This window comes from Numenius arquata, chromosome 3, assembly GCF_964106895.1.
Source record: "Numenius arquata chromosome 3, bNumArq3.hap1.1, whole genome shotgun sequence".
Taxonomy (NCBI): Eukaryota; Metazoa; Chordata; class Aves; order Charadriiformes; family Scolopacidae; genus Numenius; species Numenius arquata.
The window spans coordinates 54,291,661-54,310,658 of NC_133578.1; the positions used below are offsets into that span (position 1 = coordinate 54,291,661).

General features: G+C 38.8%; 1 protein-coding gene across 1 annotated transcript in view; it reads left to right on the forward strand.

The window, feature by feature from the left end:
* The window catches only part of LAPTM4B (lysosomal protein transmembrane 4 beta), a 58,468-nt gene extending 52,221 nt beyond the window's left edge, over positions 1–6,247 (forward strand). Inside the window, exon 7 of the mRNA XM_074145549.1 lies at positions 6,173–6,247. Coding sequence (XP_074001650.1) covers positions 6,173–6,247 — 75 coding nt within the window. The remainder of the gene's footprint in view (positions 1–6,172) is intronic.
* The last annotated feature ends 12,751 nt before the right edge of the window (positions 6,248–18,998 follow it).

Sequence of the window (18,998 nt, forward strand, 5' to 3'; positions counted from 1 at the left end):
ACCTGGTGCATCAGCCCTGTGCTATGAGGAGAAAATTTATCTTGATTTAGGAAAGGAAAGGCATGTGGTGACTGTATTTCAGCCTGCAGCTGTGTCACTGTTCATCCCATCACCAGGCCAAGGGCTGCACGTTGGACAGAGGATCCCGGACAAGGAAATTCCTGTGGTTCAGCACTTTTACTTTTGAAACGGTCCAGCACTGGTTCTGGCATACTCTCACCATCTGCCTAACACGTTGCGGTTACTCTCCCTCCCTTTTTAAGTAAATAGAGAGTAAGGCCTGAACCCACTGGCACTTTGTATGTGAGCTGTCTGAAAGAAAAGGCTCCTTTTCCACTCTCTCCCTTTCCTCCCTGCGTATTCGCACAGTTCTCCAATAAGGATTCCTGGTAGTGGTTTGGGTGTCTGAAATGTAAAGGTCACTTCTGCAGAAGAATGATATGTAATGCATATATAGTTGTGCTGAAGAGGTTGGGGTAAACATTTCCAGGCATAAGCTGAAATTTCAGCAAATGTATATTTAGTTTGCAAGTATTTCCACAATTTAGTTCCTGCCTCATATAGTCATATACAAGTTTCATCCAACAGAGTTTTAAATCTGTCTTAAGGTTTCCAACATATTTAAAGATGTTTTGAATAATATACCTGTTTTACAAATGGGAGATCTTCCTAAGACAAAGTCAAATGATTTGTCAAAGCTCAAAAGGTCAGCGACAGACCAGAATTAAATTGCAGTAGCGATGACTATAACTCCAATCAACTATTCATTGTCACTGTCCCTGTCTATATACTGTGTATTGATGCAACGTGAAGTCCTTCAGCGTAAAGGACTGCAGTTTTTATTGGAAAATCTAAAGTTTGAGAAAACATCCTGAATGCTCACTACAACCATCAGCACTTACCATAGACTTTTAATCTATAGTTTTTTTGGCATTATCAAGTCCATTTCTGTTGTAGAAATTGTTGGAGAAAAGTACATTAGAGCTGTCTCTAACAATGTTTGTTTCTAACAAGACATCAACAAGGTATTTTGCCATGGGAACTCACAAAAGTTTCATACAGCTGCCAGCCAAAATGCCGTTCAAGCTCAAAGCTGTTATGTGACAATTGTACCATTCCACCCAGTGAAGAATACAAATAGCTGTGGGAAAAAGCGATCCAAAGCTCTCTGGAGATACAGCAAGATCTCTATTGAGTTCAGTGAGTTTTGGGTGAGACCCTTAAGAATGCAGAAGTAATCAATTAATTAAATATTTAAGTTTACTCATACAGGACTAAACACATCTTCTTCTCTAGAAATGTACTAGACACGAAACAGAGCTTGAGTTCAAATAGGAATAACTGCAGCAATATGAAAAAACTTGCACATATGCTGATAAAAGGAAATTTTCTACTGAAAGTTCAGGTAAATGAGGAATCAGCTGCAAAAATAAGGAGTGATTATTGAAATGATGCAATTCTTCCCCACCCTCCCCAAAAAAAGACGCCCCCACCTTCGGGCATCATTAATTCCAAACTGTCTGAATGTACAGATACTTGCCTATGTTTCTTCTTAGGCATATTTCTAGCAATGGCTTTAAAAACTTATTCTCCAAAACCAGATTAACCAGGACATAAAAAATAAGAAATGACACATGCTTATATTAACTGGATATGTTATAGCCATTGGCAAACTTGTGTGGTAATTATTTCTTCCAGAGAAGGTCATCCTGTATCATCTGCTTTACAATAGAGAGATGTTTATGTAATACAATTATCCAAAGCGTTTGGAAGACACCAGCTAAGTCAGAACCAGGATTTCTTATGGGTCAGTTCTGGACTATTTCTGTGCATTATACAACAAGACTGCTTATCACAAAATGCTTAAATGGTATTGGGAGCAAAGCCCAGCACCCAGGACGCTCTGTCCCACTTGAGCACCTTAACCATGGGGCTACACAGCCACACGTTCTCCTGTTTTCTTTCTTTCTCCATGGATTCTTGCATACTTGGCTTCACTGTGACAACAGGAGGGTGGAAAATGGTCCTTCCAACCCATCTGAAAACCTTGTGTCTGAAGAATTCATATGGTAGATAGAGCCCCTAGAGCTCTGATATCAGAGTCCCCATGCAATGCTTTTATCCCTAACTATAGAAACAATGAGTTTCTTCAGCACACAAACTTTGGCTGTATGTTAAAGGATGATGTTAAAATGCTACATTCACAACCATTATAGGGATTGTGAAAGAAGTTAGGAGCTTCTGTCTTTTAAATTTTAGGCACCCTATAGCACTGAGCCCTGCAACCATCTTCCAAACTTGCTTGCTTGTCTACCAATAAAAAGCCAGACCTTCTTTTCACAGGATCACTGAGTTAGAAAAAACAGGTGTCCTTCATACTTACTTTTTATAGTAACTTGTGAGTGACAATCTATCTCAAACACTCTGTAAACATTAGTCTCCAAGCATACAGGGGAACTAACATACATTTTTCTCAATTCACAACAAACAAGCAAGGAAATGCTCAAATGTAGTGCCTAGGAAGCAAAATGCATCAGTTGTCCTAGTGCATATTCTACCTTGGGGATACCATGGACCTAAAGGATGCATATATTTTTGTCCTTCATTAATTATTTTAGACTGCATCCATTCTAATTAGGTTCTCAGATAAGACTGCATTGTGAGTTTCTGTCTATTTTTCCAGATTCTGAATTCACCCTTTGGCTCAGTGACTGTCTTCCAGTTTATTTCTCTGGAGAGTATAACGTATTGCCTGAATAACTATGCTGTTTTATGTCCAAGGCACTTATCTGCTTCCATTAAACCATGTTGAGATTTAAAATTAACACGAGAGAAAGGAAAACTACTGTGATCCAGATTTTCATCTCAGCTACTTTGGTATAAAATCCAAGATTAAAATTCTAATGGAATTCTCTTTTAACCATTAAAAGAGAATTAATGTTAACCATTTCAACAGTAAGGAGTTAAAAGCTGAGATAATTCAGGTTTTATCATATTTTTCCCTTTTGCCAAAATAGACTTAATTGAGAAAAGATGGAAAAAACATTAAGGAAAAATGAGGGCCTGAAACTTTGTTCTTGTCAAAAACAATTAAAAGGTAGTCTTACAAAGGTAGAGTTGCAAGGTTTGTAATTATAGAGTGGTTGAAGAGTTATTCAGACTGTCATGGAAGCTGAAGGATGATTATTTAGACTTATAGTTGACAGATGATTAAGTAACAGTAACAAAACCACACTGACTGAAAGTAAAAGTTAAATTAGCTACAAGGACTTACACTATACTAATGGCATGAGATATTTGGGGTCCCAGCCAGTGCCATATATTCCACAAAATCCGAGTGCTTTCTTCCAGGTGTTGTCCATCACATTCATTCATCTTAATCTTTTTTTAATATCCTGTCCATATTTTCTTTGTCTAACTCAAACACTGCTAGGAAAAGGTAGTAATTTTGAATTCTGCTCATTCTACACTCAAAATTTTTTATCACTGTTCTGTTCCTGTCAGGGAATGCAAGATCAGGATATTTAAATATTTAAACACAAAAATGTGGGGGAGTAAGCCTGTAACGTCATCCTGATAGAACTGTTCAGACAAATAACTTTTTCCAGCAATACAGTGACCCTAAACCTTACAGATGTTTGGCAAATACTCTTTAGCCTTCCACAGTAGATATTTTCTTGTGAAACTTCTGAACCCTTTTAGTGGTCTCCCCAGTTCACACCTCACATACCTTGAATATTCCTGTTGAAATCCATATGCCTTAGGATTTAGTCAGCAGCTTCTCCAAAGTGGCTCCTGTAGGTACTCCTTTCTCCCCTCACTTCTTGTTGAACTGTTGATAAGTGATAAAGCATCTTCTAAAGGTTCCTTGGGGCCGTTGACCCATGTATGAGTTTGGGGTCCATAGAGCAAAGGGGAGTGTTCACCTCCCAGGAGGTAGAAGCCTCACCAGGAGGCTGTTCTCCTACTGGACAGATTTTGTTTGATACAGGAGTGAAGGGAATGAAGAAGATCACTCATATCAGTAAATCCTCCAGTAGAGCTACTACTATACCTCAGTGCTGAAGTATTAATATTGATGTAACTACAGTAGTCTTAGGACACATAGATCTAAAATAGGATCAGAGCACAGGAAGAGGTGTTGTCCTTTATTAATCAGCTCGTAGACCTGGAAGATGGACAGCTTTTTGTCCTGGGTCTGCTGTCATTCCTTATCACGCCTGATGAAGTGGACTCTGAACCCGAAATGGTCTACAATTTGGGGCTTAGCATTACAAGAGTGCAATAAGATGGCTAAATCTTCACAAAGTGAACCTGATGCATTTTCGGAATCATCTGTAGATCAGATTTAATTACTATTTATATTGCTTCGTAATCAACTAATGAACATGTTTCAGTACATTTGAGAAACTAGTGCCTTTTTTAGGAACACAAGGATTTTACTAGAAACCCTGTTATTAAACTAATGATCAGCACCAGGGAGAGGATCTCAACTGTACTGTATTCACAGTTTGCATGCTTTAGCAGTGTGATTTACTGAGGCTACATTGTAAAACATATTTATGATTCTTATCACAATATTTATTTGAAGTTCTATATGTTGTCCTAATTTCACTAGATAAATAGTCTGCCAAAAGGTGTTTGCATCCTTTAAAGTTGAGATAATTTATTAAATGCTTTTTGATACAAAGCTTTTTAGATTATGTAGTGGCTATATGCATAGTATATTTCATTTACAAGTTCAAACATATGGTATGAATAAAGAGTGACGGCTCTGACGATTTCCTTTTCTAAATAATGAAACATTTTTGATTAAGGGCTGAAGATGCCAAGGTAGCCACTCTGTAATCTAAGAAACATGTGCACAGATGTACTTGAACACATGGTCATCAACGCATGTCTGTAAACTTACATAAGTATAATGTGAATCACCCTTGGAACTATCCCACAAAAGCCTGATGTAAAGTCTATTTAAAACTATAGAAGGATTCCCACTGATTTTGTTTATGTTGTGGATGAGGTCCAAAAGGGATGATTACGGATGTATCTTTGCAGAAGGCGGGTTATCAGCTTCTTTAAGAACTGGTAAAATGCTCTCATGGCAAAACTTCCATTGACTTCATTGAGATCAGGATTTTCCTTATGTATGTTTAGACAATCAGCTTTATGTGCTCTTTAAGGACCAAGAAGCAGTGCTGATAAATCTGGAAATTCCATCATGAATAATTTATCTTCAGCTGCATAAAGTATCTCTGCCAGTGTACTACAGCTGCTATTCTTACACAATATTGAGATATTTTAGGCAATGTGCACTCATTCTTTATTCAGACGTCTATTTTATCCTCAGTCCCTGCTGGGATTCACAGACCAAGTGCTCCTCTGCCTTTTCACATGCAAGCTAATTAATGTCAGAGCTGGTGCCATTAAAAATTGCATGATAGCTAGCATGCTTGCTTAAAGAAGTAGAAATCTTGTTTCCAATCCCTCCTCTGCCCTGTGTGGCCCGAACTTGCATCTTCCTTGTCCAAGGAAGCTGCCTGGCCTCCTATGAATGTGGTTAATATATGATTAAAGCTGTCCTAACTTCTATCAGATGTTTAAGTATTCACTGAAGGACTTACGGGAATGTAGATCTTCCTTCTCACAGCTGAGTGTCCAAGAAGCACCAAACTGGAGATTTATTTAAACATTGGGTAATTTGTTCTCCATTTGCTTTCTTATCCCCACCCCAAAATAATTATTAGTTATTCCAGAGAGACCTTAGAGAGTTTGGGGACTTTTCTCACTCTGGTTTAGCAGTTGAACACTCCTCCAGGAGACATGGTTTAAGAGCTCTTGACAGAGGAGAGCTGCAAAATAAGCAGCTACTGCCACTGCCAGACTGAACAAGTTCAGGTCCCAGCAATGAATGATCTTTGGCTGAAACCAAGCTGTCACCGACGTCAGTAAGAAATGAGAAGAAATCATGTGTTCCTTCATAACAGGCACACAAATTGAAAAGGAGGAACTTCAAGCTGATACTGTTTCATTTTCTAAGTATTCTGCTCCTGCTTGCTAATTTACTCTTTTTTGTTATTTTGTAGGACAAGGCCTTAAGGGGTTTCTTTTCTGTAAATTTTATCACCTAGCTTTTTTTTTAAAAAAAACACAACCTTTTTTTCCTTTCCTGCAGGTTCTGTTGCCACCATACGATGATCCTGCGAATGGAGCTGCTAAAGATCCACCACCACCTTATGTGTCAGCATAAGTGAGAGAGTGCTGTGTACCTAAGGAGGATAGCTTTACTCTTCAGACATCGAAGCAATAGTTTTAATTTCACTTCCAGGATATGACCTCTATGGGTTATACATTGCTGTTTTGCTGACATATTGAAACCTAAATTGTATGATTAAAATTCTGTAGATAGTTTTAATAATTTGCTGCAACTACAGTAGTGTTTCAGAAACCAGTGAACTAGTTTCAGAATAATTCTGGGTAGCACTAAGGTTACAGTAGTCACCAAATAGCTTTTTCCACCTCTGACATGCAGTGCTAGAGAACATAGAACTTTGCATCCTCAATCAGGTTCAGAGTGTAATTTTTCTTTTATTTGTAAAACTTCCAAAGCATTACAAATGTGTTTCTCAGGTGACCACTTTCACCATCAGAATACAGACCAAGTCTAGAAAAGTAACATTCCATTCATTTCTGTTCTGCAAGAATTTAAGTTATTATGTTATGAAGGATGATGATTGCAAGAAGAAGAATGAGTCTTACGTACTATTCTCATCAACCTGTCTTATGGGAAACAAGTTTAATTGGGAAGAATAAGTATGGGGAATGAGAGCAGACAAAGCACTCTGTGATGTGTAACAAGCCAGAACCTGTGGTCTACACGGGCTCACTTTGTCCCAGCCTGCAACCATTCTAATGCTCAAAAAAAAAAGAGTTCTTACCATCTTCTGGTAATTTTCTTTTCCTGCCTATACACTTTTTTCCTCCCCACCAACTTCACAAATAGTATTTTGAGGTCACAAAATCCTTGCTTTTGAAGTCCCATGGTTAGGTGACAAAGCTGTCTCTTTCGCACTCGATATGCAAATGTTTTCCCATTGGAATGTGCCTGTAAATATCGCAATGTTCTGCTGAGTGTGGACTAAATTATGCAGATTCTAAGGTATATGTTCCCAACCTATGGGAAACTTATGCATGTAACTTCCTCGAGCATTAGCAGATATGTTTTCGTGTTTCTCATATACATCAACCTGGGGACTTTGGATTTATTTTATGACTGAACTGGTTGTGCTGAGAATCTTTCTCGTGGGACTCATCCACCCATGGATGCTTGTGTGAGGTATTTATTTATTCCCTAGAGAAGTGCCTCCTGCACATGTAACTTTTTGTTGTTGATGAAAGATCTACTTTTAATTGAAAAGGAACAGGAAAAGGGAATATAATGTTTGTCTCTACCTCTCATCGTTTCCCCCTGTGTTGTCTCCTCTGCATTTGGGGTGATTGAACAGGCTGAAGCTGGACTGATATTGCTCACTGCCCCAGGCAAAGGGCAGTGCAGAGCTGAGCCACAGTTTGGAGGGCCACCAGAAGAAACCAAGGTGCCGTCCCTCCTGGGACTGGGCTGGCATGTAAGTCCACACTCTTCCTAAGGAGGACACCCGTTCTCACCCTCAGTGCATTGACTCCATTCTGCAGACTGAAGAAGAGTGGAGGTTTTCCTGCCTTTTTCTGGAAAAGAGCTTTCCAGGGGAACACAGGACCAACAATTTCTTTTCACGGAGGTTGCCACTGTGACCTGTCCTTGCAGAGGCCAGGAAAGGAAGGGCCAGACTCTTTCTGCCTGTCTCCTCCACACCCCTGGGAAAAGGCACGTCCCTATCTGCTTGTTGGGATTTTACTTTGGGGTTCATCTGCTCTGAGATCAAACTAAGCAATGCTTTTGACTGAAAAAGCCTTGAAGTGCATCCATCGATCTCTGTCACAGTCCTATTGCTTCCTTCAGAATAACTCCATGTATTATTATCTCATCACAGTTATCTTCAGGAATTAATCTGAATTTGGGGGTTGAGCTGGCTGGCTGGGCTTCTGAGCTTCTTTTTCTTTCATTCTTGACAGATTTGTGAAGGATTTTAAACAGTCATCTGTTTGAGAAAAGCTGATTGTAAATACATCGCATCTGTGTATACAAACTTCTCTACAATAAAAGGATCTTTCCTCAATACTACAGAAATCATTTTTGCTGATCTTCCAAGCACAATCATACACAAACTCCTGTCCGATCAATCTGACATAGCAGGATTTTCTCTGTAAATGACCTAAACAACAGTTTTTCAGTCCACTCACCAGTCCGTTCACCAGCTTTCCCTCCATACTGTATAAATGGACACTAGAAAAGTTCTATAATTTATTGTACAATAAAAACAAAAGATAATTCAAGTTTTTAGTTCGTTGTCCAGAACTGCAGGCAGTTTTCCATGTCTGATGAAGTGTGTAATACAGAACAAGGCTATACTGAGCTACACCAAAATCTGGGGCTTCTTTTTTTCCACATGATTATAGGGATAATGTTGTGCTAATTCACATGAAATTTCTGTAGACTTTAGCTTGTCTTACTAAAGAATCAAGACTTCTTCACACACACCATACGTGCATAAGTGTGAGTGCATCTGTCCTGCCAGTACTCCTAATACCTTTTGGATTTTGTCCAATTTGAGTTAAAGTGGGCAGGAAGGTTATGGTATCAAAACCATGGCATTCCTGCTCATAGTGTAGCTAGACAGCTGGGTAGGAAGGAGCAGATAATGTAATGCAAGTTCAACTCTGCTGACATATCAGAGGATCCACGTGGGAGATGAATTCCCCTGCTCCCAAAGGAAAACAAGATTCTCTGGGATACATGAAGAGACATGAACTCCAGCTGAAGGGTTTTTATCCTCAGTTGTTGAACTCATTCTCCATTTCCATGTCTAATCCTGGGGAATTCACTCCACAGCTTTTCTATAATTCATTTTTAATAGTCAGTCATCTGTGACACAGAAACCCATTAAAAACCTGGCTTCTTAAGTTTCTTTGCTTTGGGAACTGTTTGCTCCTAGCAGTGCTGTTTTTCACTATTCCTTGCATTTTTTCCTTTCTCCCAGATATTGCTTACTCAACTTCTCTCCTGTTTTCTTATCTTAAACTCTAACATAGCAGTTTATTATTAGTAATTTCTGGTAACTTAAGAGCGGAAAGAAAATATTTTCAAGGTATGTTGACATGGAACATCATGTCAAATATCAGGCCAAAACCAGTAAGGAGGAATCTAAACCTTGATAGTACCAGAAACTAGTAAGTAGATCTTTTGCTGAAATTTTCTAGTTTTTTGAAATATCTGTTAAAAGGCATTGCAGGCTTCACAAAGCCTACACATGCTATTGTGTACACATTGCAGGCTTCACAAAGCCTACAAATCCCATTTCTCTCATCTGCCTGATGCTCTTACTCCTGATGGAACAATGCAGCTTCCCTTCATTGTACACTTATCCATGCATCGTATGGGAGAAAGCAGAGAGGAATTCATAGTGGTGACCCAACAGTGTGGCACTTGTGCTTGTATGTACATTAAATTTTCTAAAACAATTATTAACTAAGATTATTTTAGGTGTTAGCCTGTATGTACTTCTTTGGGAAAACCTCGTTAGTAAAAAAAATCCAGGCTTGATATATTAGCAGAAGCCATATCAGATCGATTTATGGCCAGAGAAAAGTTTGGCAAGGAAAGAGAGGGAACAATAACTGGTCTGAAACAAATTCCAAATTCTGTGCTTTCAAAATAGTGCCTTCCTCACCACTACCCTATTGGCCAAAGTACAGCAACTGGGGACACCATGGACAATTTTAACAAATTTTTGCTAATATCAACAAGCCTGCACACTGATGTTTGGAACATGCAAGATGGAAGACTTAGTTACCAGTATGGGCAGAATGGAGGGACAGAGCATGGGAGAGGAACGTTCATGTATGTATGTCCTTTAAACAGCACAGAGAGACAGATGTCGTTGCATTGACAGGGTTGACTGCTACGAACCTGGTTGGCTTCTGTACTCTCTTTCTCCTGTGCTGTGGTCAGGAGGAAATATAATTGCTCCTGTAACTTGTTACGTTAGCTGTTGTGCCAGGTCTGTTGCAGATTTTTATCATTGAAGTGGATGACACCTTGGTCTTACTTCTTGTAAGGCAAAAACACCTACAGATTTATTTTTCTAAACCTAAAGAACTGTTGGTTAAATTCCTGACAAACTGTCTGATTTAACAGAAGACACCAAGCTGCTTATCTGGAGCTAAGTTATACCCTTAAAGGCATCTCTCCTTAGAAGCTCTCTCCTTAGAGGCTGCTTCTCTGGAGCTAGGCTATATCCTTCCCATTTACACATCTCTATTAGCTGTAGAAATTGCAGCCAGTCATGAAAAAGAATTTCTTGCAAAATTCCAGTGCCTATGGCTATGAAGATGTTCCAGCACTATCTTGGTTCACAGCTCCGAGAAGCCCAAAACAGCAGCCATAGCTATCTAAGGGAGGTTTGGCTCTGATAAATCAGCATTAGACTTCTTCCAGGGAAGGACTCTGGTATTTCTAAATGATGTCTCCACACCCATGGATTTGACCCAAAATGGTTCTGCAACGTGGCCAGTTTTTCAGCTGAATAACTCAGCAGGGTGTGGAAGCCAGATCTGTGACCTTCTGCCTGCAGCCTCTGTCTACCTCCAGCAGAAGAGGATACCGAAGCAACAAGAGGGAAAACCTCATTGTCACTCAGCCAGAAGATAACAAAGTTTTTTCAAAGCAAAAAGGCACTTCTAGAACTATGTCCTAGGCAATGAGCTACAACAGCAGTTTATTTTAATGAAGAACTTATGTGAAATTTAATGCAGTACCTTAATTTTTTCCTTTCAGATTATTCCAACTTTTTGAACAGGAGGGTTTTCAGAAAGTCAGGAAAGGTTTGTTATTTGTAGCCAGAGCTGGACTTCACTGGTTGGTCTGAGCAGAGAACACAGGGTCACTTGGAAGGCTGAACAAACAGCCAGGAGATGCAGCAGAGCTGGCTACGTGGCTTGCAGGAGAAGCATGCTGGCCCACAGGGACAGGAGAGCTGTGAAGCTGCTCTGAGTGAGGGAGCTGCAGCACAGTGGAGTCTCTGCAGCCATTTCAGAGGACTTCTGCTTGTTCTTTGAGGTCAACATGACCAGCAACAGCAGGGATAAGCCATACACAGCTTTTTAGCCCAGAACCTGGGATCCATTACAGTACCTAAGTGCATCCCGCTAATAACTCTATGTAACAGGTTTCTGTTTTCATATAAACTTTTCCCAAGTATCCAAATACTTCTGAGGGGTTTTTTTGGGGGGGTGAGACATTTGTTTGATATTCCTTCTACTTCATCATCAGAAACTCTGGGGAGCTGATCACCTGTAATTTTGAAACTGTTTACCTCCAAAGTGCCCCATTTCAGGTCCCTTCATGACAGCAGAGTCAAGGATGCAATTAGAGACAGAGGTCCAACATCAGTAGACTTCTAGCATCAAATCCTCTGAGGACATTCAGTGTCAGCATGAGCAAGGTGTTCTTAAAAATATAGATACCATCCTAATAGGACAGATATGTTCTACTTTATGGATGGCAGATGCTTCAGGGTCCTCTCTGGGCCTGGGACAAGCACAAACAGGCATCCTGTCTCTTATGGAGAAAAGCTGGCTGGATGGGCAATTACTTTTATACTTCAATTTTGAAGATCACCAGAACACCAGTTTAAGAGTGATAGATAAATAACAAATTGACGGGACACTCCAGGAGATCAGTACTATTTCTATGAAGGCAGTCATTTGTGGCAGTATCAGACATGCTCACCTGCTGGCAGCAAGGGAAATAAAAGTAAAGGAAAAAAGGCAAGAGCTGGAAATTAGTTACAAATATTTATCTTTTGTGAGTTCATGAATTCTTCTCCCCATCAAACCATTAGAAAATTGGAATGAGTTTCATTTCCTTCACTGCATTAGAGCAGAGGATGAAATTAGCTTTATCAGTTGCACGGGCCAGCTTAAATTTCCTGCTATTGTGTGATCCTGCTTCTTTGCTTCTCATAAAGAAAAAATAACTAAAAAACTTCAAAATGCATTTAATGAACCAGACTAGTTGATACAGTAGCTTTTGGGCTTTTTTTTTTTTCCTGAAACATTGAAGATTGCTTCTTTTTTAATGCAAATGTCTTCATTTTAAATATCGGTATTTAGTAAAGGCATCCGTGGCCACATTTTCGTCTTAGGAACTCGCTGGTTTCTGTTGCAATGATATATTTTCTTGGTGGTTTTTTATCTTGTGAATTAACAGAAAAAAAAAAAAAGAAAAAAGAAAAAACCAAACACAAACACAAAACATTATCTTATCTTTTGGTTTCTTTTTCCTCTCTTGCAATTCAATTTTTCAGCCTGGATAAAAAAGTTCTGACCCGGTGCTTTGAAAAAAAATAAAGGCAAAGTGTCATTATGCTGAACAGACACGGTAAACATTCCAGGGGTCTAGAAAAGCAGACCTGCTACGAAAAAGTGAAGCTCAGAAAAACTTGTCTGTAACTGTTGTACTCCTGTTAGCACTGAGCCACACAACATATGTTTCCATAATCGCCGCTGCGTGGCTGTGCGGCAGCAGCAGCATTTAGATGTGGGCTGTATCTAGCCCCTAGAGTGGCTTTATCTGTGTCCCTTGTATGAGAGGCTGCACGGGCACTGTCCCATTTGAGCTGGGACCGGTTCATTTTGCACAAGCAGCCTGAGAGTGAGCTACAAAAAGGGGTGTCTGAGGAAACGAGGGAAGCGAGCGTTTGAGGAAGTATGGCTTTGCCTCAGGGATTATGAGACCATGTAAAGTCACAAGCTGGGAGAGTTTTGAGATGTGATCCCTGATCATATGTTTGTGATGTCTACATACACTCAACATGTCTTTTCTGGACATTTTTTAGTTCCTAACTAGCATTCCTGCATTATACTTATCACAGATAACAAAGTAGATGATTGATTCTTCTTTGCTTTTGAAGCAAAAAGAGTTTAATCATCTTATTGTGAGTGTAACTTTTCCCTCTGGGTTGGATTCAGTGGCAGTACTAGCAGTATCCTTTTGCTACCTCACCACGTTTAACTCAGCTACAAGCTGTATCGAGGTTACTACAGATCTTCTTTGGCATCTCATACTTTTTCTTTAACTGCAATTTTTATCTGATGCCCTTTTCTGTGAAGCCCCTTCTTACATCTGAATAGATTTTCCAGATATTTGAGGGGAAATGAGGGTTGAGGACTTGTTAACGTTACTAGGAATATATAAAATTAAGATATATCTACAACTCTATAGTAGTATTTTCAAGAAGTCTTTTCATCCTTCATCCTTTCCCTACAACTTCTCTTTCAAAGTTTGCTTCTTCTTCAGTCTTTAAAAGCACTGTGATCTGGTGCAGAACCAACACATTGGCAAACGCCACCACCACCATCAGTGGTAATCAAAAAGCATGTTGTGGAGAGTTCCCAAATTAGAATTTTTAGACTTCAGAAGATTCATCATACAGGGCTATAACTTAAAAAACACCATCCCTGGGGATTTTTTTAGGTCAATTCCTACTTAAATTTTTCCATAATTCTGTCATTTAGTGCGTTACACAGCAAACCGATAACAGAACACAGAACTGCTCGGAGAATCAGACTTTTTCAAACTATCTTTTTTTTTTTTTTTTAAATGGGGCTGTGAAATGGATCAATATGGGGTTGAGTGTAAATGTTATACACTTGGAAATTTCTTAGGCACTTTACCTGATACAAAACAATATTTGACTAGGGAACTAGAATGTTACAGCGACAGCATTGCACATGTGAAATAGATTGCAAAACTGCTGATAAATCTCAGCTGTATGTGAGCAAAGAATTCTCAGTAAGCGAGTGTGTTTCAAGACAAATTCTGCAAGGATCAGTTTTTGACTCCATGGTGCTTCAAATTCTTCATCCATGACTTTAAATCATCACTAAAAAGGAAAAAAAAAAAAAATATTTTTTGCCTATACCTTAAAGCTGCGAGCAATTCAAGCAGAATGTTTAAAAAACCTTGGAGTGGGTTAGCAAAGAGCTGAAAGAACCATTAGTGAGCTGGAAAATATGCCATCAAGCGAAAAACTCAGGAAATGCAATGCCTTTAATAACTCAGATTTAGGAGGTGACTTAAGGACACTATATAAGTAAGTACATAGGGAAAAAACTTTAATAAAAGGTGTCTTCAGTGCAGCCAACAGAAATGTAACAGCACCTAATGACAGAAACCTGCAGCTAGAAAAATAAGACTAGAAACAAGCTGGTTTTCTGCTATCTCTGTCCCTCATATTTGGTAACATTTTGTATGGGATTTTTTTCTCCTTGGTAATTTTTTGAGTAATAAAGGAATATTTTAGTAAAGCAAATCATAAATTAATTCAGGATTTAATTAATTCAGTGAAATTCTGTATCTTTTGGTATGTAGAAGGCCCAGAAAATAACTTGGATGTTTAATTCCAAACCTGGTATCTAGACACCGTATTCAATGACTGCTCAACCTTACAAACGTTTCAACTTGCTCGAAGTTTCACCGCTCCCTTGGTGCCTGCAGTTCTGTGTTGTGCACCAGGTTTTCTCCAGCCTGTGGAGCTTGGCACTCACCTATGCCTCCAGGGGATCCAATAAGGTAAAAGACCTGATATTTATGTTTAACACACCACCAGTCTGGAGATGGTTGAGCAGGCTGGTCCCCAGCTTATACACGTTACCTAAGATGCATGAAGAAACTTGTTATTTCACTTAAGATCCAGACACGGGTGAAAATTCAAGCACATCACTACGTTTAGAATATTTGTCATTGTGCAAGGATTGATTTAGAGCTAGCAACTCACATGCTTTCTGGATCATGTTGTAAGATCAAGTTCAGCTCCTTGCATATATGATCTCAATTTTGCCCCCCCCGCCAGGAACTGAGTAAAAAAACATTGTCTTGGATTTTGAAGGAAAGGAGTGTTGAATTTAAGCATGGCATGTCTTACATTACCAAGGGAATTGCTGAAAATGCAATTTTACTGTCCACATGTTGAAAGTTACAGCAACAGTAAAGCCTGTGAATATACTTGGCAGAGTGGCACTCCTGGGACAATTTTTCAGCTAGTTAAAGTAGGTTAGCGCTGTCTGGAGATTACTTCAGTATATATTTTATCAATAGCATATAATTTCATTGAGTCTTCCCTCTGATGATATTATATATCAATTTTTTTTACAGTAAATATTGTCTAGTCTGGACAGTAATCAAAAACAACCACACAATTCTTCTGAGGAAAATAAAGAAATAATGTAACTTTATATAAGGCAAATGCTTACTTTCAGGTACCAGCTGCAAGAGTTCTCATTTTCTTCTTCCAAAATATTTTAAAGAGTCAAATGGAGTTTCCAGGTGAATTTCAGTAGGAAAAACTTTCTTAATTGCAATATCTGGGCTTCAATAAGCAAAACTTTTCTTTCTGCCCATTTCTCTGAGCCACTGCAGGTGACACTAGCTGCCCTCCATGGCAACCAGAAAGATGGAAGTCTGCAGTGGTATGGAGACAGCAAAGCAAAAAGGGCTGACCTGAGGCTGTATATTGTCTGGCTGTGCACACCAGTGAGTTATTTGCCTTTTTCAGATGCCTTCAGAATACGAAGTGATTCTTAGAATTAAGTACAGAGCCAGCCAAGATACTAATCCTCAAACATCTGGAACTAAACCACAGCAAAATCAACATAGAGGTGTGGGAGAAGAGGAAGTACACACTCTTTACCAATTCATAGTCCTTCAAACCCTTTGATCTGTTTCAGTTCTCCTGGTTTTATATACATATATATAATGAAGTTCACAAACTGTGAACGGAACTGTGCAATTCATGTATCATCAGTCCATCACTAACACTCAGGTGAGTCCTTTTTACCACAAGTGAGAAATAAACACTTTGTCATTACATCTGTGTTTGAATCTTTACTGAATTCTTTTTTTTTTAACCAGCAGCATGTTCCTGGAATTATGGAACGTGTCACATGAATGGAAAAGATCCATGTAAGGAAACAGTGTGGGTTTTCAAAAAATCTCTCTCCATTTCTTTTTAGAGGCTATATAATGTACCGTGCAAAAATTAGAATCATGTATGTGTCAAGGAGGTAGCTAGTTATGGAAGAGATACTCAAAACAGCAAAGAAAAGAAGTTAAGCGCACACCTGAAGTAGAAAGGGCTTGAGGACATAGCAAAAGGATAATGGTTTTGGGTGGATGATGAGATATAGCATATTATCTATCCACTTTTTCAGGAAAACAGATTAGCTATAGCCTTGAAGCCTATATCCTTACCTTTTATTAAAGTGATTTTAAGTGGTAACAATGGAGAATCATAAAGTAATTGACAGCTACTGATCAACCGTAAGGCACCTGCTTTACATGGCAGTAGTTTTAACCACAACAGATATCCAAGCCAAAAAAGAAAAAATAACAAATCTGTCTTGTCTTTATTTAGGAAGAGTAGTAGAGAAAGAAAAGATTGATAGTTTTATCTTCAAGCTATTGTTGAAATTGTAAAGTCTTGCTGTAACTAGAAGGAACTTGCATTGTATGTTATTTTAAGATACCAAATACCTGCTGATCCAGCACTTCAGGAGTGAGTGGAGGCAGCTTCATTTCGGTGAGCACGGGACCCAGGAAAGGGTGTCTCTTCTAATTATATAACTAAGGATTGTGCTTCCATTGATAGACTCCAATTTGCATATGCATTGGAAACTATGTTTCATTAACTGCAGTGCAGCATGGCCTATAAACTTCATGAGGTAATATTACATGTACATTATGACATTTCCAATCACAAGTCTGTCAGATATAAACTTTTGCAGTGATTTAAAAAACATGGTTTGATTTCTCTATAGACGAATAAAGACACTTAATAGTACAACAGCTTTATGATCTTGTTTATAAGCATTTCAAACCTTGCATGTCAATAAATAAAAAGCTGAACTCCTCCCCTGGCAAAGGTGGAGGAGTATTTATGTGTTTATTTCAAACTTTTTGACTAAGGTATAAATATTTTCTTGTTTGTAATAGAAACTAACAATGCTTTTATCTAGGCCTTTGAGAAACCTGTCTTGCTTCTGCTTGTCTCCCCAATGTTAAAACTTTGCTATCTATAAATATTTTATTACAGTCAACACAGACAAAGGCAAGATAATAAGGAAGAGCAGCAGCAACTACAAGCAAGGGAGACATGAACCTTAAAACACACTCATGTCAAGGGGAGCAGACAATTTCCATCCCAACTGACAGAATGGGTATCATAGCAAATTTTCTTAACAATCAGATCGAGTCAGAAATGGTGCCCAACAAAAACCAATTAATACCTTAGAGCAACTTGATTTCTACAAATGCCATCTCAGCTTTTGTTCTGATCCAAGTAGCACTAAAGAACAGATTTTGAAGCAAAGAGTAATTAAAGATGTTGTGAAACATGAGCAAGTCATAAATGCAGGATTAGTTTCCTGGCATTAGGTTGTGCTCATCTAACCTGCTTTTTTTAGGCAAAGGAAATGCAGTAGATCTAATCTGTCTGCACTTCAGAAAAGCAGGAACTAGGAAAAGGACTGTGAGCTAAGTATGGACCTAGCTCATGGCAATAGGAAAATGGAATGAGGGAGTGTTCGAAGGGGAAAGTTAGAGAAAAAGTTATTAACAATTACTAAAAGATCAGTTTGGAAATCTAATTTAACATCTGACATTCATTCATGAAACTGTCAGGCAAAAGCAGAAGTTTTCTGATATAACGTAGGAGAGTCAATAGGCATTGCCATTATAAAGGAGAAGGAGGATCTCATGTGGAAATAACTGAATGATCTTAAAAATGAAAGAACTAGAAGAGAAATGAAATGTCATAGTATAAAACAAAAGAGCATGTATTAGGTAAGATTTATCCACTGGCAAACAGGTGCAGCTGCATATATAAACTGAACACAATCAGCCATCAATGGTAATGCAGCCCCTGAAAATGATAATGAAATCCTAGACCACATCTGGCAATGTATTTTCAGTAAATAGAAATGTTCTGGTGAGAGCTCGTACAGCGGGTGTATCATGTTCAGTTCTGCCACATGCACCCACAGGAACAAGCTCAGCACATCTAGAGCGAGAACTTGCTTGTTGAGCAAAACAAGAGTGAAGGCTGAAAATGATTGCTGTCACTAAATACACTAGCTAGACAAGCCTTGGAGAAGAAAAATAGCTGTTTTGGTTGAAAGACAATGTTGGTACTAGAAAACAAGTATAAAATGGCCATAAATACATTCAGGTTGGAAATTAGTAGGAAGCGTTTAACTACCAGGATGGTCTGAAACAGTCCTCTAACAGCAGGAGAAAAACCAATTCACTGCTGGTTTACAAGCACCTGCTTTTAAGATGGAACATAATTTCTGAAATGTGTTTTTTACATTATGTGGTTGCCTGTGATAATTCAAAAGCAGCCTACATCACTGGGAGTTTCTTCCAGACTGAGAACTATCCTTCCAGGCACTGAGAGAAGCCAGGAAAGGAAAGAGGAGACTCAGAAAGCCTCTGCTATCCAGTTAGCAATCTTTAAGAAGCTTAATAATTGCCTGCAGATCAAAGCATGGCTTGACAGAAGCCTCCAGCTTTTTCTAACATAACATCTTCCAACTTTCCTCTACTCGTCCTCCCAAATATTAACAGACTGAACAATGTCTCTTCTAGCTCAAAAAGAAGTCACACTGTGGGAGTGGAGGACAGAAGCTCATCATTTGAGGAAGGACAAGTGGCAAAGAGACGGTAAGACTCTGTAATGTGGGGAATACACAGAACTTCTGGTACGGTATTAAACAAATATCAAAGTTGATTAATAAAGTTAAATAAAAATCCCCCTATCTTCTAAGCTGTCTCTTATGAAACAAAT